Consider the following 14,126-nt stretch of genomic DNA (forward strand, 5'->3'; position numbering starts at 1 on the left):
TTGGTCTTTCCATGAGAGTTCGTTATCAATTATTGTACCAAGGTACTTAAAACTCTTGACACTCTGTATATCCTCTCTTTAAGCATGATTGGATTTGCTTGACCTTTGTTTGTACTAAAATCGAAAGTCATCTCTTTCGTTTTAGCTATGTTTAGTACCAAGAAATGTTCTTTACACCAATTCTCAAACAAGAATAGCTCCTCCCGATATTGGCGTCCATCGTTGCCTTTGATCATGCCAATGATAGCTGTGTCATCAGGATATTTGACAACTGAGACATTGTCATTTGACGAGATACAATCGTTTGTATACATGATAAATAATGGTGCTGACAGCACACAACCCTGGGGGAACCTGTACTCGTAGTAACGTAATCAGACAGAACGTTATGCAATTTTACCCTTTGAATTCTGCCCGTTAGAAAATCATGAAACCAGAGTATTAGAGAGGATTTTACATTCATAGCGGTAAGCTTATTCATCAAGAGATGGGGCTGTATTGTGTTGAAAGCCGATGAAAAATCGACGAATTGTTGTACGAACATAACGACCCAATGTATCAATATGCTGTGCAACCAAGTGAATTAACAATAACACAGCATCATTAACAGATTTGCGTGGTGGTAGGCAAATTGTAGAGGATCTATGTCAGGCAGTATCTGTGGGAGAATGTGCTTCTGAAGAATAATGCGTTCAAAACATTTCATCACCAATGAGGTGAGGGATATTGGCCGATAGTCATTGGGTTCAGATGCTTGGGGTGTTTGGCTGCTGGTATTATTGTCGATGATTTCCAGCACAATGGGACATGGTTTTGGTTCAGAGATTCTTGTAAAAGAGTGACAAAAGGGGTGGCTAATTGCCAGGCACATGTTTTGAGTACTTTCCCACAGATACTGTCCGGTCCCATAGATTTTCTTGGATTAGTCTTTTTGAAGTACCTGACAACATCATTGTACTGACATACAGTGGGTGTATCATTCAACTGTTTCAAAGTATTTACAATCCTATTACTTTCGGCATCAAAAACATCATTGTCATCAAATCTTGCATAAAACGTATTAAATTCATTGGCTGTATCATAAACAGAGCTAGATTCTGACACTGGTGGAGATTTCTGCTTCTTTTTATAACCTGTCATCGTTTGCATACACTTCCAACCTACACGTGGATTATTAGATCTAAATTTACTCTCTAATTGTTCTCTATATTTTCCTTTCGCATCAACAATTTCTTTCTGAATGCTAAGATTAATGTCCCTGAGTTCATCATCATTCTGGTGTTAGAAAGCTCTGTTTCTTTGCACAAACAAATCCTTCAAATTCTTCCTGACCCATGATTTTTGGTTTGGGAAAACCTTTATTTCTTTATCCTTAATGTGTAAATCTTTACAGAACAAGATATAACCGTTGACAATTTCGACTGCTTCATCCAAGTTTGAAGCGCTAGAAATAAGAAGATCCCAATCTGTGATGTCATAACATGTCTGAAGGTTTTGAGACGCAACTTTGTCCCACACTTTGATTTTCTTTATCTGAACCTTCTCCCTTTTGATCAATTGCCTATATTTTGGTAAAAGATGCACGGTAAGGTGATCTGACTTGCCAATACTATGACGTATGTTTGCCTTATAAGCGTCCCGTATGGAGCAGTAACATCGATCCAGGACGTTGTTTCCTCGTGTTGCGCAGTCGACAACTTGATGATAGTTCGGTAGGGTATTCTCCAGGCGACAGTGGTTGAAGTCCCCTAACACCATGATTGGTGCGTCAGGGGATGCCGTTGCTAGGGAGTTGACCGTGTCCGAAATCGTAGCTGATGCGCTCTCTGCATCTCCATCGGGAGGGACATATACAAGCAGGATATGGACTTGTCCGAATTCACGTAGGAGATAGAATGGCCGGAATGATATACATAGAAGTTCAATATTTCGTTCGCATACTTGAGATCTGATAGTAAAGTTTCTACACCACTTTTCATTCATGTAGATACATACCCTGCCGCCTTTCGACTTCTGTGTCGTTGCCTGTGATCTATCCAATCGGATGAGCTGAAAACCATCGATGTCGATAGCGTCGCTCGGGATAGATTGGGTGAGCATGTTTCGGTGAAGCATAATAAACAAGACTCCCTAAAATCACAATTGTATCCTACTAGGCCTCTTATCTCATCGATTTTGTTAGGAATAGATCTGAGATTCGCCATAGTGATAGTCGGTAATGAGGGCTTGTTGCCACGGCGACGCACGCGTTGTCTAACGCCACCTTTCTTCCCTCGTTTACGTCGGCTATGGTTCGGTGCACAACTGACGTTTTCATCTTGGTCTCCTCGCAGGGGCACCCAGGCCGGTAAATAAGGCGGTTGGAACCCCGGAGAATCCACTGTGTTGAGCTCATACATGAACTTGGGTTCATATGAAATCCGGTTTCCATGACCATAACAATGACATTTGGGCGATATAAGTATAGTTATCACGATAGTAATAATCCATGACACACACCAGACGTGTACAGACATATTGAAGATGATAACGAAGAACAAGACGACACGTAAACGTACAAAAACAATAAATTAACTCACTTGTTTACTACAAAAACAAGAAAGCCAACTGGTCGCCACTGAGCAGGTTTCGTTTGCCTTACTTGAATTGAAAGCATGAAGCATATCTTCAGTCTCTTTGCATTTTAAACAAAGGTCATCGTATAAAAGAACCCACTAGTACAGATGTTTACAAACTGGTAGCATATTATATAAAAGCTTGCAAAATAAATACACGAGACGAAATTCTTCAATCCCAATCAAATTCCTATTAAAAACACTGGACTATTTAACGTCCTTCTGCAAGACATCTTCCCATTACAAACAACGTTTATTTATTTTGATTTGTTCAAAACTTATCATATTATACCACTGTTTACTACTCAACAGACTAACAGGCTTAACTAATTTGCCAAATACAATGTGGGGGATAAAGGAATTATGATCTTCGAAACCCAAGGGTACCGTATGCTTATCGTTTATCCAAATTTTAGGAATTGATTTTCGTAGCTTTGTATAGTAAAAAATCAAAAATTGTTTACTTCGTCTAGTTTTAAAGCGGATAAATAATCCATTTACTGAAACAAAAATACAATTTTTAAAGATATCATTGAAGTATATAATAGCAATTTTATACCAGTCTTCATAAAATAACATTTTCTTTTCAAAAACAATATCTTGATTATACCATAAAATATTTTCGTCGACATGTTCTGTGCCTGACATTCAACTGATGTGTATTTGTATGTGAGATACCATGCATGTAATACATCTATGTAAAAATGTGGCACATTTCTAAGTTTTAAGAGATTTAAAGTATAATCAGTATAAATGCAATTCAGCAGTAAATGCAGCCCTCCCAAACAGTCAAACCAATGTTTACACATATCTTTCCAATCTCCTTTTGTATTATCTAAAAAAAATCTCAAGCCACTTCAGCCTAAAACTAAACATTTGCCTTTTAACATCGATCATTCTTATTCCTGCTTCGCAATAATCCTGAGTAACAATACATCGTTTGACCTTTTCAAATTAACTTTTCCAAAGAAATTTAAATATCAAGCTATTAAGTTGTATAAAAAAAATAGACGGTTTTTATCAACAATCATTTAATGAATAACTTGACTAATTGGAAGTGATTTAATAATAGTCAAACTTCCAAGTCAGGTTTCTTTTTCTCAAATTTTAATATGATTCGAAATTTTGAATTGGATATTTCAAATAAAGGGAGTGTTAGAGGTCAAATGTTTAATTTAGAATTCGATGATTTCCTTGGAAGGTTGGATATGTTAGGGATAATATTTGGATTTGCAAAGACCGAATTGATACCCAAATCCTAATTGTTTTATTAAAACATCACATGGGCATTTTTTGGCGCATTTCGATTTGTTGCACCCTCTTAAACAACGTCTCCCGTTCATCCAAGCGTGATCACATACCACACAAAAATAATACCAATGATTTAGGATAAAACAGTCTTCCATGAGATGTATAATAATTGAGTTTTCATCAATGATTTTTAAAATAATTAGTAAATTTCTAGGTGTAAACATTGTTTTGACTCACACTGTATACGGACTGCCTTTAAAATGTTTTCATTGAAAATAGTGATAAACTAACTGTGGGAAAGGCATAAACGTATATAGTGTACTAGGTAGCGGTAGAGAGAGAGAGAGGCGGCGGGAGGGCGGGGCAGACAGAGAGAGAGCTTGGCAATGAGAGCGAGTGAGAAAAAATGAAATAAAGACAAAGATATATTAAACATAAAATCGGTAGAGGACCCAGAGAGGGATAAAGAGGGAGAGAAAGAGAGAGTAAACGTGTGCGTATGTGTGTTTTTGTAATGGCGTGTGTATGTGTTTGTCCACGCGCGCGCGGGGGTGAGTATCAGAGAGAGAGAGCGAGAAAGAGGGGGGGGGGGAGGAGGTAGAATGAAATTAAGTATGGAGGAGAGGTAAGGAAAAGACTTTACATGGAAGTGAGACGCAAAAATAGAAAGAAGGGGAGAGAATAAAAAATAAACGACAATGAATGGTCAAATTCCCATCACAGCTTGATTTGAATGAAAAAGAAGAACACAAGTAATATGATTGATAACAAAGTAACCAATAGAGAACATGTAAGAGTGAAAATAAGAGTTGTATATAGACAGAGAGTGGGGGAGGGGGTGATTGAAAACAAAGTACTGATATGTTAGTCAAACCACCAAACTGATTCCGACCGACTCGAACCGACCGATTCTTGGCCGGTGGGGTAAGGTAACTATTTTTCCTTGTGTCGAACTTGTTACCAGGATATCAATTAGAGCTAAACCATTTTTCGCATCATTATATCGCAGGCAGTCAGGTTCTACATCAAACAAAAACGTAACAAAACGTGTTTGATACCATGGTGATAAACACCTCACGTGATTTCAGCAGGCTGCGTCTATTAAACTCTTGTATATTTGTCTCTCATTTGCCTCATGCTCTCATTGAGCAACTAAACGTACCAAGATAACGGCGTTTTCTTCAGGAGAGCGTGCAAAATCAAATTTCTCTTTAGTGATTTCTAGATTCCCGTCTTTGAATTTTCATGCTTCAAATGAGCAGATTATTTGAAGAAGACTTTCAAAGTTGAGTTGAGTACAACGAGTTCAGTCTGCGAAAAAGGGAGAAAAACACTGGTTACTTACATTTTGAGAAAAGAAGGAGATTCTAAATGGGAAAAAAATATACGAAGGTTCAGGATTTGTCTCAATATTCGTCATAAATCTTTATCGATCAAAGACAGCGATTTGAGAAAGAAATTCATCGTCATGGTTGATTTACCTTTGAAAGGGCTCAGGATGTTACTTGCCTTGTGCGGTGGATTTTCTCTGGTAAGTAAATGAAAGAAGAACAAATCCTTTTATCTTTTCAAAATAATCGTCAAATGCTTAATGATATATCGTCTATTAATGACGTCTGTCCTTATTCAGGGGTATTTTAACGTTAAAGCAGCTTACTTCTTCTACTCTACTGTTCTTTTAATACCAATTCCTCCGTTTTTAAAAACGTCCTCTCATTAAATTCATATCTTATGCGAAATCTTTTGTTTGCTAATTCTCTCTGCTTTCTATTTGTGCTTGTTTGTTTTCTTTCTCTCTCTCTCTTCTTTCTTTTCTTCCACCCTCCTACTTTTTACCTTTATATTTCAAATTGTATCTCTCATTTTATCTGAACATTCTTTCGTAACTGAAAAAATTAAGATGCTAAAAGTGTAACGGGCATTTATGAATTTTCTCATCTTTTGTTGAATTCGAAATGCTAATAAAGATGTATATTCTTAATCAGGACATAGATACAAACAAATATAGCGTTGCTGATGTTTTATCCTGAATAAGTGGGTTTCAATTGTCAAATTAATAAATGAGTAAATGAACGAAAGTATTCACAAATTGAAGGTTTCGGTAACCCCCATGTCGTACCCTATTGTTGGTATTATTCTTTGGTCAAAATCCCTCATGCGGGGCCGATAAGAGAAATTGAGAATGACATATAATGGAAAGGAAAAGAATGGACGAGTTGAAATGGAACTTCATTTAACACTTAAACGACACTATATTTTGTGAGATCGGTTTTTGTGTGTACATCTTTATTAGACAGATGTCTGGACATACTGTTGTGCTACGAGCGCTTCTATACAATGCTATTGGTTTGGACGCAACTCTTAAACAATTCTAGACTTGACAATAAAATATGCTAGGAAACTAGCAATCGTCATTTGCAAAGATATTTTGAATGATTTTACTCCGATATGTGATTAGTTCATTGAGACATAGGTTAGTCCATTTTTATAAGGTGGTTCCTGATGAAGTGTAGTGTTTGTAATCTATCGCTAATTCAGAGAAGATCAGATTTCATATAGATCAGTTTTGAACTAGGGTGTCTAGTTGCCGAGGGTGCTCCTCACACTACATAATGGTATTTCAGTTATGTTGTATAGTCGTTATGGGACACAAATTAGTAATCATTATATACCTCACTTAAGTAATCCAGCAATCTGATTGGTCGAAATTGCATTCATAAACTTTAACTGTTCCCGAAAATTCTCGGTAACCATGGTTAAAAAACAGCTCAAAATCCCAATAACCATGGTTATTGGGAAAATAGGTCAGTCTCCATGGTTACCCCATAGGTTTAAATGTTAAAAAATGGTCTGAGCGATCGAGGATACCGTACGTGTGCGAAGAATTGGTCGGTAATTTCGATACAATTGAATCTCGATCGATCTTACCGACAATTTTATCTTGCATTGTTGACATGAAGACGAAAATAAACTTCAAAAAACAAAAAAACAACATCTGCCGATAGATCTTGATCTAAGTTCGTGCCAATATGCATTGCAAAACTAAAAGAAGGGCCCGTTTAATGGAGCAGCGGCGAAGCATCGACCACGCGAAGCCGTTTTTAATTCATTTTAATGTATATATTAAAGAAAACTATTGTACATGGTGACAGTGCGCGCTGGCCGAGCGGTTTGAGGCGCTGACTGAAGTTACATCACCTTTTGTAAGCAAGAGTTCGAATCCCAGCTTCGACAAAAGTTTTTTTTAAATTTTTTTTTACGGCATATAAAAGTATTAATGACTGCTTTAATATTCGAGAAATAGTTGTTTTTATACGCTCTCGGGAAGGTTACAATTGGGCTACTCCCCTCGGCACGCCTCGGGGAATAGCACAATTCTAACCTTCCCGAGAGCGTATAAAAACAACTATTTCTCTCAAAGCAGTCATTAATACTATACTGTGAAACCTAGCTTATGTAAACATAATGTGACTTCTAGTATTATATTTGTTCACAATATTTCTAAACTTTCTATCACTGAAAAAGATACATGTCTGACGAAACTTTGCTTGTTTCAAAGTATTGGGTTTTCATTACATTCAACATTATTTTAGATAATACACAATTATTATTCATATTATTCAAAGTAAGATGTATTCGATCCCAATATAGAAGAAAAGGGGTATTCTGTTGGTTGGAGGGCAAAAATTGATATAATAAATTCCATCAAGAAAACATATATTTCTGCTAAAGGCCCGGTCACACAGAGGGGACGCATGGGGAACGCACGGCCAGCGTATTGGAAATTTGCAATTTTGGCCAGTGCGTTGTCGTGCGCCCAACTTTTGTCGAAGCTACAGCGAGCTGACACCAAATGCATAGCGTGTTGCTAGCGCGCTGAGCGCATAGAGACCGCACACAGGGCGCACATGATAACAACTTCCACGAATGCACAACGTGTTGCTAGCGCGCTGGACGAATGGTCCACGCATGCACCGCGTTCTCAACAGAGGTGGTCACACACAGACGACGCACGGCCCGCGCTTTGGAAATCGGAAAAGGCCGTGTGCCTAACTTTTGTCATGATTTTGGAAAAGCTAGCGAGCTGACACAAAATGCACAGCGTGTAGCTAGCGCGCTGTGCGTATACAGGGCGTGTGCTCCGCGTATGTCTGGCGCTAGTCTAGCGCGCTCCACGCATGTCTGGCGTGCTATTGGCGTGTACATTCATGCGACGAGCTCCGCGCACACTTTTGAGCATGTTCAAAAAATCCCGACGCAAACAGCGAATGACGACGAATGCATAGCGTGGGTCACGCGCGCTCGACGAACGAGTAACGATTGATGACGCACGCCTAGCGAACGACAACGCACTGGCCCAAATTGCAAATTTCCAATGCGCTGGCCGTGCGTCCCCCATGCGTCCCCTCTGTGTGACCGGGGCCTTAAAGAAGAATCTGATTGGTTAGAAGAATGGCAGAGGAGATTTCTTTTGTTATGAAATGGTGCAAACCATTCATGCGGAGTAATGATACTTCTGTCGACCGGGTTTAAATTATGCAATGAACCATACATCGATTAGTGAATCAGATCGTTTTATATGTACAGCCATAACCATTAAAGATAATGATTATACCATGGTGAATATCTATGGTCATATAGTCTTATTAAGGCGATGGCAATTGTGGTCGGGGCAAAGGTCGTGTTAAAAGCTAGTCGGCGTAAAAATGGAGAGGTCGGCGTAAAGGTCCGGGTAGTGATCGTCTGAACAATGGTCGTGTTCGCTACGCCTACCTTTACCCCGACCGATTTACTCCTGGATTTATCCACAGGGGTTGGGCGATGCAAATACAACGCATAAATGGGGATACACAGATGACACACACACACACACACAGACTGTGAGTGTGGAACATTCGTGCAATATATGCCACACCTTTTAAGATGCCCACTCTCCTAGATGACCAATCCTGCCTGGAAGACCTAGTGGCAGCAAATGAGAAGACTCTGCGGTGTGAAAGCGCCTGGAAGAACATTTGAGCTCAGATGATGGACACGAAAGAAGATCTACTTTTTACGAAAGTTCATGACCCCTTAAAAGCCGGTTGTTTAGAGAAGGAAACAAAAGAACACTATCGCAAAAGTCTTCCTAAATCAACCAATTTCCATATAACCTTGGAGAAATTTTGAAATGTACGGTTATGACAATCAAACAAATAATCCTTAAATGTATTTCTAGAAAGTCTGTGCAACTGTGTCAAGATACTTTTGAGACACACTCAGACTTGAGGAGGTGCAATAGCTCAGTGGTAGATCAATGGTCTCTTAGGCTCGAAATCAAGTCAATGTCAAGTCCGTGCCCATTGTTAAAATAGACATTGATTAAAATAGACATTGCTTGTCAAATGAAAGCTTACGATCGAAAGAAAGTGAAACGTGTCATATCTTTTCACTAAAAATAACTATGTGACCACAATCAGAAATTTAGAGTTGAATCTTAGCACCCCTCCCCAATAAACGAAACTAATATCATACAAACTGGGCGCTTCGATGATACGTAGGCGATTGAAGCAATGCCATTTCCGGATTCACATAACGACGTATAAACATATGCTTGACGATCGATAGCAGCCATATTATCTTCAATTTAATTGATTTATTATCCATATAATGAGTGAATTTAGGCTAGACAATTACTTTGATTTGCAGTATTCATCGTATGAATCCAGTAACGATGATATTGATGGTATAGATGGGCCAGTTTTCAATTTAGTATAATTTCTGAATTAAAAAATACGTGTTTACATGTCGACTATATTTGATCGTGAGCGGGTAGATTTCAACGACGTGAATCATCGCGAATTAAGAACCAAACTAAACGGCAAAAGATTGCAGTCGGAAGCCGGTGAAGAAAACGAGTGTTAAGGAGTAATTTCAATCGAGAAAAGGGTAAAATATGTAATTTTTACAACAAAGAGTGTTTGGAAATTTGTTTCAATTAGCCTACACTCACCAATATACGACACACACTGTCCTTGAATCTTGAGCAAATAATAACACCCCTTGAAATGACGTTTTTTTTTTTTGTAGAATTCTATTTACGGTAACTGGTTTTGGAATAAGCTTGGTGGTATACTTCCTGAAGTTTTGAAATAAATCTTTTTTAAAGCCAACTAGCTACCAACATCTCACGGTCATGTTTAATTTGATGTGATTTTGTTGGTCAGTGTGATTTAACCACGAATCATAACCTGCAATAGCGATCGCAAGATAACTTACATATGTTGTTAATTAGGTGATCTAAAGAAGAGATTGTTTTTTTTTTTTGTTTTTTTTTACTGATGCGTGACGTCATCTAGGCGCCATTTTTGTTGATTTCTGATTTTGGACATATTTCATTTATACATTGTCATTTCTGAATGATTAAGTATAAACAAATATCTTAAATTTTTTTCTTCTAGATATCTGAGGTCATTAGCTTTCCATTGATATATAGTTATATTTGTATATGATGGCTGCTTTAAGCTATTAATCAAACAAACATTAAAAGACGAAAACCATACTCTCAGGCCTGAATTCACAAAGGAGGTTTGTCGACAAACCTCCTTTGTGAATTCGGGAAAATAAATCTGAAGGAATAGGCGAAGGTTTATGATAAATTATAAATACCGGAGTGTTAATACAGATTTGGCTCAAGTAACATTTATCTCCAATTATTTACCACCTGTTTATATCTTGTGGATTATGTTACTGTGGTCCCAAAATTGTTCACATCTTCGTTTCCTTATTTTCTTGTAACCATGATTTGTTTCTTTTTATATTTCATACTTTGGTGTAAATACGGAATCAGCTTTTACCTATCACAAGTGGAGAGCCACAGTGTTACCAAACACGCTACCAAAGACGCTTAGGTAATGGCTTCTATATTTCAATATAAATGAATTTTGAGGAAAAGTATATGCGAGATAAAAGACCAAAAGCATCAGACGGTCGAAAGTTACTGTCTCTTAGAGGTTGAGTTTGATCTTTTAGTAATGTTCAGAGTGTAAGTGAATCAAATATTTGAGGGGCGGGGCAATGAATAGGTTTCAACCGTTTCCAGAAGACGGTGGAGTGACAGGGGATATACATGTACAAATCCTCGATATTATCATGACTCCCCCCCATGACAACTGAAATGCACTACGCAATGCGTCAACTATTTTGTCATGATTTCTCTACGATGTCAAAGGAAGATTAGACCCTTTTGCACGCCTTGTTCATAAGAGATACTTTTGTTGCACTCACTCTGGTATTATGTAGTATAAGACGGGCTCTAGAATCTAAGCAATCCGATTGGTCAATTGACATCACGTGGGCGTACAATAGTTTTCCCACCGTGCAAAAAAAGCTCCCAACAAAAATTGATAACACACGCTCGATACCTGCCGATATGTCTAACGCGTAGTTCAGCCAAATTTGATTTGTGCGTGATTGTCAATATCTAGATCTAGTTTAGAATATTCTAGGCCTAGATCTAGTTGGATCTAACTTAGATCTAGATCTAATTTATATTTATACTCTAGATCTAGACTATATTGTATTTATTGCCTATCCGTCTTATATAACAAATAATGCACTGTATCGATCGTGTGTTAGGGCAGTTCCAGTGCACTTAGTTTAGTCAGTGCGTGCATTATCACTATGGGCCTTGACCAAACTTCGTGCACTGGCCCTGCGCTAACACACTCGCAACAGTGCACTATTTGTTCATTGTACCTACTGCACATTTACTATTCTAGGGTTTTCCAATTATTTCCCCTTTCTTCTTTGGTAATAGCATATTGTACAATGTGAATGTTTACTTTAGATATGTACTGTTTTGTTTTGTTTGATTCGCTGCAAAGATATCGCCCAGTATCCATGCGATCCAAAATTCCCTGCGTGTCCGGATGGCTCATCACGAGACTCCATCCAGGTCACCACTGCTAACGTGACGGTCAACTCAGATGACGGGGATGGAGGGACTATTACAGCGACTGTGGATGCCACGGAGGCAGCTAACAACATTGTTCACTGTGGTGACACCTATACCTGTGGGAGTTTGGCCTTCATGATACTAGCTAACTACTCTACCCAGTACTGCTTGGGGGTTGCACTAGGAGAAAGTGCTAATGTGGACTATGGTTACATCTTTATCGATGCAGTCGTGTCTGTAGAATACACAGGTGATGTATCCATTAATGAAACTAAGCGCATGGGTTGTTTGATATAAGGCCTTCTTGATTGCCTCAGCTATGATTAACTACTCTACTCAGTTCTTCTTGATTGTTAAACCAAGGCAAAGCTATGTTGGTTGACGTTGAAATAGTCTTCATCGATGCAGTCCTGCCTGTAGAATACGCATGTGATGTATCCATTCATCAAAATAAGTGATGGGTTTGTTGATGTAAGGCCATTTTGAATTAGGATGACCTTAGACAGTTAAGGTTAACGAACGTATTTGTTGCGTATGAGTACCAGCCTTTCTATATAATGTAAAGTAAAACATTTAGTAGTTTGTCCGATATGAATGTAGTAGATAGACCTTTAATTCAAACAAAATATCAACAGCATTACACTTACGGCTATTTGTTATACCATTGCTGTTGATGTCATTACTCTTATTACTTCAATATTGTTCATAATCATTTTTATTATCAATGATTTCATTATTATTTTCTATATCTTTATTGTTATAATAACTACTACTACTGCTACTATCAATAACGATACTGTTGTTATTAGTGTGATAATCATCACGTCATAATCATAATTTTATAACATTTGATCATAATATCTTTCATTGTGGCTATGTGTATCTTGAGATTTGTCGACTTCAGCTACCGGGTCAGCATTTTCGTTAAACCACACCCATTTGAAAAGGGCTAGCAAATCCTGTGTATGAAATGTACAGTTTCGTAGGATGTTGGAGGTGAAAGAGATGGAGTTTGACAAATCTTGATTCATCGAGTTAATTCAAATTTATGGTTAATAACTTAGGAATAGAAGCTAGGACAATAGTCCTCCTTTGAACGAAACGAAATATGCGTAATTTACAGGTTCTATCTTCATATGATTTATCGGTGCTCTTTATTGTTGTATATTCAGGAGATTCGGGAAGTTCTCTGTTCGAAGCAAACTTCATAGGATATTTTGAAGGGTCTAAGTATTACGGTGAAATCCCCTGCACTTTCTTTGGCATCGATTACAAGACGACTATGCTCACAAATCCACTAGATGGATCTACGCTATCGACATTTACTAAATGCACGTCTTCTACAGACTCACCAACCAATGAACCCATCACGAGTGTACCGTTGGAAACGACTTCTCCATCCCTCACCTCCTCATCTTCGCCTACATCCGACCACACCTTGACCGCATCAGTGAGTTCTCCTCCAGATATCACTGCAGTATCTATGTATACTTCTACATCTTATACACCTGGTCTGAATGATTCATCTACACAGCAGACTGAGATAATATCTCTCAAGGGCCACGGCTACTATAAGAGCTTTGACTAGGGAAGAGTTATGAGTCCCTATACTAAGCACGAGAGAATATAGTTAGTGGTACATGCACAAGAATCGATGCGTAGCACGAAGTGCGTAGAGGTCCACATCCCGTCAAAAATAACAGCAAACGTTTTGACATGTAACAACATCTGGCCTGCCCTCCCCCTTCTTTTTCTCAAAGCATGCATAGTCCCTGTGATTAATGCGGTGTCTCTTCCACTTCTGGAGACTTTGTATTTCTTCTGTAATTTAAGTTAGTCAATTATTAATACATTTGAAGGAAATACTAGGAAGGTTAACGATCATTAAATCCATGATTTACGTGTTAATCTATGGCAGGTTTTTTTGGTCAAAAGCATGCATAGTCCTTGTGATTTATGATGACAACCATTGAAAACAATAAAATTTTCGAGAAAGAGAAATTGTTTTTTGTTTTTTAAAGCTCTTGTGTATAAATTAAACTTTAAAGAAAAAGTGCCAGACCAAGATGGAAGCTGGGAACCGACTCGCATTTGCATTGAACTTAAAAATCCGTAAATTTATCACAACATTATTAGTTTTAAACTTTTTCGAACGATCTCGTATACACCGCATATTAGAGTGTTGTGTCAGAAACTGACAAATTAAAACAAATTATAATAATGGCGTACATCTGTTTGATATAGGAGTATCTTCAGCTTCTTCTGAACCCTGACATCATAGAGCAGATGGTCTTCGATATTGGAATGAATCTCAGTACAGGACA

At 38.0% G+C, this 14,126-nt stretch overlaps 1 protein-coding gene across 1 annotated transcript in view; it reads left to right on the top strand.

Moving 5' to 3' along the window:
* The window catches only part of LOC577034 (ARF GTPase-activating protein GIT2), a 56,854-nt gene extending 43,464 nt beyond the window's left edge, over positions 1 to 13,390 (top strand). Inside the window, exons 13-14 of the mRNA XM_030991214.1 lie at positions 11,732 to 12,052; positions 12,975 to 13,390. Coding sequence (XP_030847074.1) covers positions 11,732 to 12,052; positions 12,975 to 13,390 — 737 coding nt within the window. The remainder of the gene's footprint in view (positions 1 to 11,731; positions 12,053 to 12,974) is intronic.
* Positions 13,391 to 14,126: the final 736 nt, after the last annotated feature.

Source organism: Strongylocentrotus purpuratus, unplaced genomic scaffold, assembly GCF_000002235.5.
Source record: "Strongylocentrotus purpuratus isolate Spur 01 unplaced genomic scaffold, Spur_5.0 spur5_scaffold_2, whole genome shotgun sequence".
NCBI lineage: Eukaryota > Metazoa > Echinodermata > Echinoidea > Camarodonta > Strongylocentrotidae > Strongylocentrotus > Strongylocentrotus purpuratus.